Below are 14,101 nucleotides of genomic sequence, written 5' to 3' on the forward strand. Positions count from 1 at the left end.
AGGTTCGAAGCCCTGCTTGGGGGAACTCTCCCTTTTAGAAGGGCTGGACTCAAAGCCACCTCTGCCCGGTATCTGGCACGTCATCCTGGGGAAGGATGCGGGCTCCTCACTGCAGGTAGCGTCCTTCTTCCAGCCCCACCCTGTGTTCTTGCCCATGAACTTGGCTGGACTCTTCCCCAGAGGAACAGGAGGGCCAGCCAGATGTGACAGCCACCAAGAAGGCCCACCTCTGAGTTAGAATAGTCAGCCTGTCTTTTCCTCTCACGCCCCCTTGGTTTCCCCAAACCCACAGTTTACTGAAAATGCCCGCTAGAATAATCAAGATCATGTCTTTTTTCAGGTGATAGAAATCTAAAAAAGACAGGCGTAATCTTTATTAAAAGGAGTTTGATGTCGAGGCACATCCTCTAAGGTCAGGGATGCTGACTTGCACCCATGTTTTGTGTGTGAACCTCAGGGAATCCTCTCTGGGGGGCAGGCTCACCTCTCCACTGCCTGGGGCCTCTGCAGCGATGACCGCCCCCCTTTACAGACGAGCACTTGTGTGGTCACCCCCTTCTACGCTGCTCAGTGCTTCTGGCTCTAACCTGCCTTCCGGCCACCCCTTCTCACCGCCTGCCCTCACTTACCAAAATGTTGCCTATTCCCGAACACGTCTTGGCTAAAGCTGTTCCCTCCAGATTCTCCATGCTGCCTGTTGAAATCCTACCCTCCACCCCCATAGCCCAGCTCCTCCCAGAAGACATACTCCAAAAGGCAGTCTTTTTCAAACTCAAGTCACTCAGTCATTAATTTTGCCATTCCTAAGTCCTGCTTGTATAATTATTGATTTAATATTTTTATCTGAAGCAACAGCTCTTTTAAAAAAAAAAATTAAAAATTTTAGACTTAAACTTGACTACCCCACAGTAGGTAAAACAATACTCAGTGTTGTATGTAAAAGACAGAACAGGAATAACTGCAGTCAAAACAAAAGCAAGGCTTCTAAATTCTAGATATAGATAAATACCATTGTGCTGGGGGAGGGTCTGGCCTTGGGGTGGGATTCCCTTTAGTGTCAGGTGTCAAGGCTACCAGGACTACACCAAGACTGTTCTGAAGGCAGTCAGAGGAGGTTAAAGAAGATACTCTTCTTTCTGGTTCATTTGTTGTTCTTCAGTGCTTTGGCCATTGGGAAGCCATCTGGCTCTTTGGGGGGCATGCTTTTTAGATTCCCTGGCCAAAGAAAGTGTTTCTCTTTATCTGTGGATTGACTTTGGCTGGGTCTTTCTTGAAGTCCTCACCCAACTCTAACTTTGTAAAACAAGATACTTGCAGGGATTCTGTCGTCCACTGCATCACCTGCTAGTAGGTGGACGGCTTGAGGGCAGGGGCTGGGTCAGGTTGGCCTCAGTCTCCCTGAAACCTGGACGTGCATTTCAGACGTGAGCAAGTGCAGGTAACACGAGGAGGCTGCTGTTTTAAGATACAACGTGCTGCAGAAGTGGCCTGAGTGTACTGTATAAGTGCCCATTCATTGGGGGGGTCCTTGGCATGCTAGCCTCTGATGGTCACCTGGAACTTGCTGGTATAGAGACCCAGCAGGCCAACCTGAGTCAAATCCACTTTCTGTGTGTGTGTTTTTTTCACGCCTTGGCTTTAGGCGTAGGTAAAGCGCCACCATCCACGACGGCGGGCAGCCAGTCTCCCCCCGAAACGCCGGTCCTCACCCGCTCTTCCTCCCAAACTCCCACGGCTGGTGTCACGGCCACCACCAGCACCACGTCCACGGTCACGGCCCCGGCCGCCGCCGCCACGGGAAGCCCGGTGAAAAAGCAGAGGCCGCTTTTACCGAAGGAGACTGCCCCGGCCGTGCAGCGGGTCGTGTGGAACTCATCAAGTAAGTTTCAAACGTCCTCCCAAAAGTGGCACATGCAGAAGATGCAACGCCAGCAGCAGCAGCAGCAAAACCAGCAGCAGCAGCCTCAGTCTTCCCAGGGGACGAGATATCAGACCAGACAGGCTGTGAAAGGTACCGAGCCTCCCCTTCTGCGCTCCGTGGCGCCCGGTCCCTTTTTGCCACATGGACAGGAGAAAAATAATCGTTGTTTTATTTTTTTAGTTCCCCTTGGTTTCCTGACCTCTGTATCCTGGAGGCCTGATACATTCCATTTGGCATTATTTTTAAAAATTGTTTTGCAACTTGCTTTTGTACTTTTCTTTTTTCTTTTTCTTTTTTTTGTTTTATAAACAGTACATGCATTTGTTCTTCTCAGAAAGGGGTGAAATAGGCACAGAGACACAAAAATCTGTTGTCTTGATTGACTTTCCATTTCATTCTCCACCCTTTCTCAGAGGTCACTGTTAACCGTAAGATCTTTTTATGCATGTATGCATATATATTTATATATATGTGACTTCATAAAAATATTACTTTTTTTTTCTTTTTTCTTTTTTAAAACATGAGAATGGTACCATATTTGTTTTTTTTCCCCCACACATCAGCATGTTTTGGACGTCCGTCCATGTCAGTACATACAGCTCTACCTTATTCTTTTGGACTGCTGCGTAGTATTCCATAGTTTATTTAAAGTATTCCCCTACTGATGGACATTTAGGTTGCCTCCCGTTTTTTCCTGTTGTGAGCAGTGCTGCAATGAATACCCGTGTATAAGTTTCCTGGTGCACGTCCACGAACCCCCCAGGCATTCTTTTGGAAAGAGTACAGTGTGAGAAGTTGGTAGCAAAGGCTGCCTTAATAACAGGGATTACCCCTCACACAAGAAGAGCCAGCATCAAGAACCAGTTGCTGAAGTGTGGAATCACAGCTCCCAGCAGGAGGCTCCGTCTGGAGCTGACGTAAAGTCAGACAATCAGATGGGTACCAGTTTGCCCAGCTCTGTGAGCACTCATGTAGATCTTGTTCCACGGGGAAACCTGAAGGTTGGGCTCCTCGATTGAAACACTCATGTACTGAGTGCACCTTCGTGAGTAGGACTCTTAAGAGTCACAGCAGGGTGTGAGGTTGAAGAGCAGTCAGATCTTGAATTGGCCTCCAGTGAAACTCTTCAAAGATTGTGGGGAGGGGAGACGGAAAGATTGGACACAGAGCACCGGAGTACAGCTGGATTGATCTCGCTGTTTGAAGAGTCGCTGGGGTAGAACCGAGTCTGGGATATTTTCAGGTTGGGGTGACCAGTTCCGGTCTTCTGAATTCATACCCCCTTAAGCATTATGAGCCTTCCCCAGGGGAATTTAGGTGCTGGCAAGAAGGAGCTCATTGATGATATGGTTCTTAAATCCCAGATTGTCTTGTCAAAGGTAAACAAAGCTGGCCACTAGTTAAAGTAGATTTTAATCAGCTATATACTACTGTAATAGGGTAAAAAAAGTCCAGCGTGAACTGAACATGTAACAGGGGACTGGGGGTTTTAAAGGGAGACTTCAGGAATAGGGAGGGGGGTGGGCAGAGCCTCTGAAGAGTCACAAAGTGAAAATTTACACCAAGTGGGAGGGTGGTGTTGGTCCATGTGAAACAGCTGGGTTTGCTAACTGGTACCTATTGAAGGTAGGCTCCTCCTACCCTCCCACAGGGACTGGGAGGTGGGCCCCATCCTTAGGTGTTGGCTGGAACAAACAGGCAGTTCATTCGGCAGCCTTGGGTTTTCTCAGGCGGGGACCTTAAGGGGCGAGGGTCATTCTAGGGATGGCAGCCTTGAGCTGTTAGGAACTATATTGGTCCTCATAGCCCAAGGTGGAGGCCGGGTCGAGAAAGGGCTCAGGGGAGCCTGGCTAGAGTTTGGCCAAGGAGAGAATCTTTGTCACTTGAAAGTAGAAAAACTTGCAGGGCGTGTGTCAGGGGCTCTGCTCTCCACCACGGCTTCCTGTTGGGACGGTCTTCCTGCAGCAGTGGGGTGACCAGGACCCTTTGCTTTCCTAGCTGTCCAGCAGAAGGAGATCACGCAGAGCCCGTCCACCTCCACCATCACCCTGGTGACCAGCACCCAGTCGTCGCCCCTGGTCACCAGCTCAGGCTCCACGAGCACCCTTGCGTCTTCAGGTAGCGCAGACCTGCCCATCGCCACCGCCTCCGCGGATGTTGCCGCGGACATCGCCAAGTACACTAGCAAAGTGAGTGCCGGCGGGATGTGGGAGGACCAGCCTCCCGATGGGAACCACTCGGGTCACGACCTTGCAGGTTTTATAGAGGGTGCTTGGGAGGGAAGACCCTGCTTTTACTGAGGATCTCCAAGACCAAACCCTTCCATTTGGGGCTAACGTGGGGTGTAAGCAGAGAAATGCAGAGTGGACTGCCCCTTCCTCTGAGAGGGCTTCGATTGTAAGAGAAAAATGACATAGAATCGAAATTACCCTTCAGCATTCACGTTGCTCATTACAAACACATTTTCCTTAAGCTGCTGAAACAGATGACTGTTCCTTCAGTTCTCAACAGACCACTGGGTTAGTTTGCGTTTGAAGCCACGTGGGACAAAAGCGTCAGAGGCTTACACACGAGACTTGCCAGGTTCCGTGCCTGCACTTAGATCTTTCCAGGAACTGAGGTGGACCAGGGAGGGATGGGTTCCTTCCCCACTCGCCGCCCCCCCCAGCATGTTCCTTGTCAAGGGGGGTGGGGGGCAGGCTCGCCTGCTCTGTGTTTACTCGTGGGCACCCTCTCAGTGCAGGTTCTCTCTTCTTTTTCTCTCTCTCTTTTGAAGAAATGTATTTTATGGAAGTATAGTTGATTTACAGTGTTGTGTTAATTGTTACTGTATAGCAAAGTGATTCAGTTATACGTATATTTATATTCTTTTCCATTGTGGTTTATCATGGGATACTTTCCCCGTGCTATACAGTAAGACCTTGTTTATTCTATATATTTATAATACTTTGCATCTGCTAATCCCAAACTCCCAATCCATCTTTCTTCTACTCCCTCTCTCTTTGTGTCTCTAAATTTGCCAGGTGCTTTTATGCTCCCTGTTGAATTCAGGCAAATAAAGCCTGCAGCTCTCGGACTTCCCTGGTGGTCTAGGGGTTAAGACTCCGAGCTTTCACTGTAGGGGGCATGGGTTCGATTCCTGGTCGGGAAACTAAGAGCCCACATGCCGTGTGGTGCAGCCAAAAAGTAAAAAAAAAGAAAAAAAGCCTGCAGCTCTGCTTGCTGTCAAGTGAGAGTGCTCTGCACTGGTGTGCGGGTTCATGTCAGTAGACCTCCCGGTAGTAAGAGTAACCACCAGAAAGGCAGCTCCCTGGGGAGGGGGTTTCATCTGTCCTGCTCACTGCAGGGCTTAGAACAGTGCCTGGCACGCAGTGGGTGCCTGATACACAGTTGTCGAATGAAAGCATGTGGCTGCCTAACTTCTCATCATTGGGCTTCTCATTATCAGTAACTCTTAAGAGTAGCTAATGACAATAATCTAAGAGTACTTAGTAAACTACCAAGGAGGCAATAATCATACTTGCCTCTTTGCTAATGAGTAAATTACTAATTAGTTGCCAATGAGTAAACTATTCAAGTTGATAGAATGGATGGCAAGAGTGAAGGATAGTTGTTTCTAGAATTCTTGAAGTCTCGTGATAGGAGTTGCTTTATTATGTGGTGTGAAAGGTAGCATCTTTTTTTTAAGTTCTGGATTGTGAGAGTCATATATACAACTTTGTGTATGTATGTATGTATGTATTTATTTATGGCTGTGTTAGGTCTTCGTTGCTGCGTGCGTGCGGGCTTTCTCTAGTTGTGGCAAGTGGAGGCTATTCTTCGTTGCAGTATGCAGGTTTCTCATTGTGGTGGCTTCTCTTGTTGAGGCTCTCGGGCTCTAGAGCACAGGCTCAGTAGTTGTGGTGCATCAGCTTACTTGCTCCGCAGCACGTGGGATCTTTCCGGACCAGGGATCGAACCTGTGCCCCCTGCATTGGCAGGCGGATTCTTAACCACTGCGCCACCAGGGAAGTCCCTATACATAATTTTTTACTCAGTGAATTTCTGTTGGTCATTTTCTTTTTATTCTTCCATCTAGGTGTATTATCTGTTGCTACATAACAAATCACTACAAAACATAGCAACTTAAAACCACACACATGTATCTCACAGTTTCCGAGGGCCAGGAGTCCTGTCTGAGCTGGGCTGGGTCCTCTGCTTCAGGACCTCTGGCAGGCTGCCGTCAGGGTGTCTGCTAGGGTTGGGGTTTCATCTGAAGATGTGACTGGGAAGGATCCACTTCCAAGCTCACTTAGATGGTTGTGGGCAGAATTCGCTTCCTTGAGGGCTCTTGGACTGGGGGCCTCAGTTCCCGGCAGGCCATTGGCTGGAGGCTGCTCTCCACCCCTTTCCCTGTGGGTCTGCCCAGCATGGCAGCTTGCTTCATGGCAGCAAGCGGTAGAGAAAGCCTGCTAGGAAGATGAAGTCACAGTCATAAGTAGCCAATCATAGAAGTGACGGTCTGTTACCTTTGCCATAATCTGTGGGTTAGAAGCAGGTCACCAGGCCAGCCCATGCTCAGAGGGGATTACACGAGGGTACAAACTGAGGTCACTAGTTGCCGAGGTCACCAGGAGCCGTCCCAGGGCGTCTGTCACGCTAGGTAGGGTGACACTCGCCGTAGCCAGCGTCTGCACAGCATTTACTCTGGCCCAGACACTGTCCCAAGCACTTTTTGTACGTTACTTACTCAATCTTTATGACAGATTGATGAGGCAGGTACTGTTAGCACACCCATTTTATAGACGAGAAAACGGAGGCCTGGCGAGGTCACACAGCTTATCCAGGGTCACATAATCAGTGAAAGTCTAAGCTGGCATTTGATTAGTAGCAGCCGGGATCTAGAGAGTGTACTCTTCACCTGGCTTTGAGCTGACTTGTGACTCACACCAAGCCTGCTGACCACAGCTGTCCGGTGTCCACAAGCGATTGTTCTTACATGTGGTGTTTTCAGGCAACATGTAAGATTCAGTGTGGCTAAAGAGATAATCAGAACCTAGTCTTGGGGTAACTTTGTCTCTTATTTTGTATTTCTGCCACTCTTTTGAATAAAACACAAGCATTGTTACAGAGTCTCTAAGTTTCAGAACAGGAAGGATTCAAGTATTAGTTACTTGTTGCCGTCCTCAAGATTTTTGTCTTAACCTGTTCATCACCTTAAACTAGTATTGACTTCATATTTTTATTTAAATTGACTTACAGAACTGAAATAAAATTAAGTCTAAACTCACCAGATCCTGTTCTTTGTCGAGGCTTGAAGCCTAAGTCCATCTTCCTTTTGTTAAAAAGAGAGATTATCATGAGAGTGTAAAAGACATAATGGCACCAAATGGAGCCTTTCTTCCTAACACGATCTGTTGTAGGATTACAAGAGAATTCAAACGGGGTAGTTTTTACAATTACTGACTTAAGAAGATTGAAGAAGATGTCTGATATTGCCCAAATGGTTTTCTTATTCTGCTCGCAATTGATTTGACTTCCTGTTTGGCCTTCTGTTGATTTGGTCCAGGTTGTCTATTTACAGATGAGAGAACGGAGGCTGCCTCGCGGCTCTGGCTAGCGCTTCACACCAAGCCAGTGTCCTCAGCTCCTGCAACCGTTTCTGTTCCATCCCCTACTGTCGCCCCACCGCCCTCCACTCTTAGAGTGAGACTGAGGAATGAACTTTTTGATAGACGTTTTCTTTGCAGTTAAGGAAATGAACACAGTGACATAGTTTTGGAGCTGATGAACTTTCTCGTGTCTGAGGTGACCCAGAGTTGAAGACCCAGATTTGTGTGTTTTGGCAGAGGGGCTCTTTTTTATTAATGTTGAGTTCTTTGCTATATTTGGAAGTAAGAACGAAGGTCAGTCCGCAAATTCATGATTTCTTTAAAATGGAATGCAACTGTGGCATTAGTAAAGTATCGAGTTTCATCCACTTTCTAAAGTTTTCTCGTAAAGCAATTTTGTTTTAATATTTTAGATGGACGTGGGTAAGGAGGCCCATACAGAGTGACTGACTGTAAAGCACAAAGTGTTTTTGCTGGCAGTGTCCCTCTGCGGCCCCGGCAAAAAGCCGGGGGCGGGACGCCCAGCAGATGCATTATTCACTTTCCTCCCATTTTGGGGTGAATTCGGGGTTACTCTTTTGGGGGTTGGCAGCAGTTTTGTAATTACACGTTCATGTGAATTAATTTTTCTGTGAAAATAAGACAAACAGGTATTTCTTTAGGAATGCCCGCTCGTCGGCAGGTACTGAACCACAGTCTTCTGGTGGTTTTCTCATTTAACCCTCGTGCACACCCTACAAGGGGGCACTGTTGTTACGCTTGTTTTATACACGGGGAAACTGAGGCTCAGAGGGCGTTGCGGATGGGAAGACGTGATGGTGGGAGCAGACCTTGGGCATCAGATGTAAAGGTAGTCTGTCCTGCCTCGGCAGCGGCCAGGCCAGATCTGAGACCTAGTTTCGTCTCCTTTCCCCTCCTCTTCCTCCTGTGATGTGGGAAGGGTCAGCGGACAGGTGGGAGACAGAAGAGAAATCCCGCAAACATGTTCCGTCAGCAGCTAGCTGGGTACCTGCTGTGTGGACCTAAGCTGTTGCCACAGACCTGCTGATGCCTTCAGGGCTCAGATAGTTAAAGAGAAGGAAGATGGGAAACACACTGGAAAGGCAGTGGACGCCCCAACCAAAAGCATTGAAATAACAAAGCAGCTAGACCCACACAGGTGTTATTCATCCTTAAAAAGGATTACAACACAGACAAATCGTGAAAACTTTGCCGAACAAGGCAGTCACAAAGGACCATGTGTTATATGATTCCATGTATATGAAATATCTAGATTCAGTCTAGAGACAAGAAAGCAGATTCTTGGTTATCAGAGGCTGGAGGGTGATGGGGGTATTGGGGGGGGGATGATGGCTTAGGGGGAGCAGAGTTTCAGGGGCAGTGAAACGGTTCTGAAGTTCATTGTGGTCATGGATGTGCAACTCTGAATGGACTAAAAGCCATTGAATTGCGCACGGTAAGGGTGAATTGTATGGTATATGAATGATATCTAGATAAAATGATAGGTTTTTTTTAAAGGGGAAAGAGTAAGAAACAAAAACAGAAACACAATAGCAACAAAACAAAACAATCCCTCCCTCTAACCCACCATGCTGGCCAAACCATCCTCGGGCCAAATTCGGTCTCCCCAGTTGAGCCTGTGGCTATAAGTTAGCTTTATGGCTGTGAACTACTCCCACGATATGGGACAGGGAACTTGGGGGTGAGTCCTGCCCTGGTTTATACCAGGCTCTCAGTCTTGGCACTGGGGACATTTGGGCTGGATAACTTTGCTGTGGAGACTGTTCTGAGCACAGTAGGGTGTTTCAAACATCCCTAGCTTCCACCTCCTCGAGGCCATCAGCACCCCTCCCCCCCTCCCCCATCAGTCATGACAACCAAAAATGCTGTCACCCCCAGGGGCTGCTGCTTTATACAGATAGATTTTAGATGTATGTCATCTAGAAAAAGCCTCAGGGAAGCAATCACCTGAGTCGTTCCTGTTTTTATCTTTCAGATGATGGATGCAATAAAAGGCACGATGACGGAAATTTATAACGACCTTTCTAAAAACACTACTGGAAGCACAATAGCTGAGGTCAGAGATGACACATTCATTCCCTGTTTGCTAAGAGTGTTTTATGGGCTGTTCTGGGGGCGCCGTGAAGAAACTTCTCCGGAAATCCCTCTTGGGTCCTAGCTGCGGTCACCAGGCTCTCTCTGCTGCTGGGGGTTGGTGGTGAGGGTATTTCTTCACTTGGCTAGGAAGCTGGCTCTGTGGAGACACACCCTGCTCTGTGCGATGACTTCACTTCTAATCAAACAGCTGAAACCAGAGGCTGAGGTGTTAGTCCACTGGTGAAACTGGAAACCAGTTCTTTTTGCTGCATGTAAACTTGGCTCCTTCATCTTCTCCCCAAGTATGGACCTTTTTATACAAGTGATCCTTGTTGTCCAAGAATTCGTATCCTGAGCCTCCTCAATTTAGGTGATTATTCGGAGAATAAAGTGGTTAAAACATTGAAATGTCCACTTATGAAGTGACCATTTATTTAAAAAAAAAAAAGCCTCACTGAATTTCGCTCTTAGGCTAATTCCTTGCAAGCCAGATGGCAGTGGGTCACCGGGAGTAATGACAATGACAGGACTTCTAGAGGTCATTGAAAGTCATGATGGAGAACTGGGGAGAGTCCCATGCAGAGCCATTGACCTGTGAGGACCTGGCAGCGGGAGGCTGGCACCCAGCCAAAGAGGAGAAAATCTCCAGGAAGATGCCCCCGTAGGCCTTCAACAGAGAACCATGTGAATGCAAAGGTTTAAGGGAGGTCCTGATAGAAATCAGTGAATCTCTTTGGGTATTTTTGCTAATACAACCCTCTTTATGATTCTGCTGGGATGTCAGACAAGAAGGGGAAATTTTTGGTGCAGACTTTCTCACTGGTGCCCACCTCTCGGACTGCAGCTGTGGGGAGGCCAGCACAGGCCAGGCTGCCCGCTCTCTAACTCAGTGCGTGATGTTAATCCTGTGGTGAGAGCCAGAGCTTCTGAGCCCTGTTGGCAACAGGCACCCAGATGCACTTTGTAAAAGTCTTTCTCTCTCCTTGCAGATTCGCAGGCTGAGGATTGAGATAGAGAAGCTGCAGTGGCTGCACCAGCAGGAGCTCTCGGAAATGAAACACAACTTGGGTAAGTCCTGCTGGCTCGCTCTACACTGAGGAAGGTTCTGGATGTGAATTTCTTGGCACCTCTGGAGTCAGGCTCGGATGTGGATTAGGTCAAAAGTAGGCTCGGGGGATGTACACTGGTGGGAAGACCACAGCATCCTGGAGAGTCTGACCTGGAGAAACCAGGTATAAAGGCTGGAGCTGGCGGGAACCCTCCTTTCCCCTCTTCAAAATACCAGTGTCAGCAACAAAAATTCATCACAACAGCTGTGGTAGCAGCTCCTGCTTATGAACTCTGACCTTGTGCCAGCAACCGGCTAACGTACTTTTTCATGAATTAACTGATTTAATGCTCACAGAAACCTTTCTGATAAAAAGGGGTCTGTTATCCCAGTTTTCAGGTGAAGAAACTGAGGCACAGACGTGTGCAAAGTCACATAGCTGTGGTTCACATCTGGGCGCTCTGGCTCCAGACTTTCCTCCTCGTAACCACTGAGTGTCGGGCATCTTAAGTTCCTGGATGCTTCCTGTGCGCCCCAGATCGTGGAGAGGGCGCTGGTCCATGGGTGATAGGTAGATGGATGTTTCACTTACCGCTCTGGGGGGATATGGAAAAGGGTCCCCCCCAAAGACAGAGCAGTTTCTTTCAGACCCTTGTTTAGTATCCGCCTCAGAGTCAGAGTGCTGGCAACCCGGAGCTTTTGTTAGGGAGGCAGACCCACGCGGGCCCACCTGGTTGCAGGTGATGCTTGTTTAAGTCACGCGTTGCAAACTCAAATCCTTAGGAAGCTGACCAGGAGAGCCCCGCCCCTGCCCCCTGCCCTACTTCTTTGCTTTTTGCCATGAAGGAAGTTTATTTGAATGTTGTTGCTGCTTCTTGTTTTTCTTGTAAAGTCAAGGAATCCATTTTTATGCATAACTGTTTCATTTGAAAATATCAGTTACAAATTTGAAAAAATATATGTGGGCTGGACAGGGCTTGTCATGGTTTGCAGGTCCCTAGTTCAAGGCAGTTGTGAGTGTCAGAAACATTGTGCCTGAACACAGTGTTTTCTGTCTTCTTTACAAGGAGGTAATTTTCTTCATCCGTGTTTTTTGGAGGGTGGGTTTTTTTTTTTTTTTTTTTTAAGGGGGGTGGTTTCTTTTCTTAAAAAAAATTTATTTATTTATTGGCTGCGTTGTGTCTTCATTGCTGCACACAGGCTTTCTCTAGTTGTGGCAAGCAGGGGCTACTCTTCCTTGTGGCGCGTGGGCTCCTCATTGCAGTGGCTTCTCTTGTTGCAGAGCATGGGCTCTAGGTGCATGGGCTTCAGTAGTTGCAGCACACAGGCTCAATAGTTGTGGCTCACGGGCTTAGTTGCTCCGCTGCACGTGGGATCTTCCCGGACTAGGGCTCGAACCCGTGTCCCCTGCACTGGCAGGCAGATTCTTAACCACTGGGCCACCTACAAGTCCCTTGGTTCTTTTTTGTCTTTTGTTTTTTTTTTGATTTCAGGAAGAGGGTTTTAAGGAATCGAGGGACCATTTATTTTCCTTTTACTCCAGTGTGCGAGTTGCCCCCAGGTGTTGCACTTGTCTGATGTAAAATTGAGAGGAATCTCAGCAGCCTGAGCAGTTCGATAGTTTGTTCTGTTAGCCTGATGCTCAATCACAATGCGCTGGAGAGCCACACACCAAGAGGAAAGTATGTCCAAGTTGTAGCCCCAGCTCTGCCCTTATTAGCCGTGTACCTCAGTTTCCTCGTCTGTGAAAGGGGTATTATAGTAGTACTTACCTCATAGGGTTAGTATAAGGATCAAAGGAGTTCATGTTTATAAAATGCTTACAGCAGTGCCTACAGACAGTAGATGCTATAGAAGTGTTTGCTAGGAAAAAAGAAGAAGGCTTATACTAATGATAAAATTCAAATTGAGCTTAGTGGAAATTGTTTCGAGGGTTTACTTGAGGGCTTCCCGAAGAATCCCTGTGGGGGATGCAGACACCCCTAGTGTCTGCATCCTCGGTACCTGACGTTCGTTATTACAAGCAGCCCCGTCGGCCAGCACGATGGGTGCCCACCTTACAGATGCAGACACTGGGGTTCTGGGAGGCTGGGTGACTCGCCCCGGGGCTCACACAGCCAGGGCATCTCCGAGCCAGGATTCACACCCAGGTCTGTTGGAATCCCCATTTTGACCTGGTGTGAGTGACCCCGTGGTGTGGGCGGGGTGACGGGTGATAAAGTGGGCATCCCTTCCCCTCCCTGGGCAGAGCTGACCATGGCAGAGATGCGGCAGAGCCTGGAGCAGGAGCGGGACCGGCTCATCGCCGAGGTCAAGAAGCAGCTGGAGCTGGAGAAGCAGCAGGCGGTGGACGAGACCAAGAAGAAGCAGTGGTGCGCCAACTGCAAGAAGGAGGCCATCTTCTACTGTTGCTGGAACACCAGCTACTGCGACTACCCCTGCCAGCAGGCCCACTGGCCCGAGCACATGAAGTCCTGCACCCAGTCAGGTAGGGCCCCCGGGGCACTCCTGGCCCAGGCTGCGGAAGGCGAGCGCTTGGCTCCCTCCTGGACCACAGGGCTCTCGCCAGGCTCACTCACCACCTGTGACGCTTACACACGGAGAGCAGCACGCAGACATGTAGCTGAGACTCCAGACACAGGTGTTTCGAACCTCTGGTCTCCTTGGCGTTGTTCGCCCCGGTGCGGGGCTTCTAATGATGCTGTAGTTTGATGTGAGTTGCTGTGATTCTCCGCCGGGAGTAGTTTTTGTTTCTCTCCCCTCTCCAGAGACGTTGGCAATGACTGTAGACATTTTGGGGGGCGTGGGGAGCACTGGCATCTAGAGGGCAGGGGCCAGGGTTGCTGCTACACACCCTGCAGTGCACAGGACGGCCCCCTGCAACGGCCCCCCTCCTGGACTCACGGCTTTAAATAATAAGGAGGCCCAGTTCTCAAGTGAAGGAAGTGTTGGTTTGGAACAAATCTGTCTTTGAAATCTCTAATACAGAGCAAGCAGATCCCAGGCCAGGAGATACCAGCAGAAAACACTGTCTAGTTAGGATTTATTAATAATCTTTATTAGTGATAGTCTACAGTTAGCATTTATTTATGGCCAGTATTAGATTTCTATGCATAGAATTTAAAGTCTCCATTTCAAAGAATTTATTTATTTATTTATTTATTTATTATTTCGGCACACGGGCTCAGTTGCTCCACGGCATGTGGGATCTTCCTGGAGCAGGGATCGAACCTGTGTCCTCTGCACTGGCAGGCAGATTCTTAACCACTGTGCCACCTAGGAAGCCCTCAAAGAATTTATTTAAATACAAATAACATAAGTAACATGACAAGGGAGGATATTTACGGATTGGCAAAGTTTTCAAAGGTGTTACAAGTACATGGATGACCCGAGTTTGAGCAGCTCTGGAGCAGGGTTTGGTAAGCTTTTTTTATGAAGGTCCAG

General features: G+C 48.3%; 1 protein-coding gene across 21 annotated transcripts in view; it reads left to right on the forward strand.

The window, feature by feature from the left end:
* The window catches only part of ZMYND8 (zinc finger MYND-type containing 8), a 114,635-nt gene that overhangs the window by 90,942 nt on the left and 9,592 nt on the right, over nucleotides 1–14,101 (forward strand). For 14 of the 21 annotated variants that reach the window (XR_009048350.1, XM_057701263.1, XM_057701271.1 and 11 more), the window contains 5 exons: nucleotides 1,643–2,011; nucleotides 3,920–4,110; nucleotides 9,509–9,589; nucleotides 10,599–10,677; nucleotides 12,906–13,145. Coding sequence is in view for 20 of the 21 variants with exons in the window: in XM_057701263.1 (XP_057557246.1) it covers nucleotides 1,643–2,011; nucleotides 3,920–4,110; nucleotides 9,509–9,589; nucleotides 10,599–10,677; nucleotides 12,906–13,145 (960 nt within the window). In the remaining variant the exon portion in view is untranslated. The remainder of the gene's footprint in view (nucleotides 1–1,642; nucleotides 2,012–3,919; nucleotides 4,111–9,508; nucleotides 9,590–10,598; nucleotides 10,678–12,905; nucleotides 13,146–14,101) is intronic. The other 7 variants (XM_057701274.1, XM_057701278.1, XM_057701277.1 and 4 more) reach the window with 1 other exon arrangement.

The sequence above is a fragment of the Hippopotamus amphibius genome, chromosome 12 (assembly GCF_030028045.1).
Source record: "Hippopotamus amphibius kiboko isolate mHipAmp2 chromosome 12, mHipAmp2.hap2, whole genome shotgun sequence".
In the NCBI taxonomy this organism is placed as follows: domain Eukaryota; kingdom Metazoa; phylum Chordata; class Mammalia; order Artiodactyla; family Hippopotamidae; genus Hippopotamus; species Hippopotamus amphibius.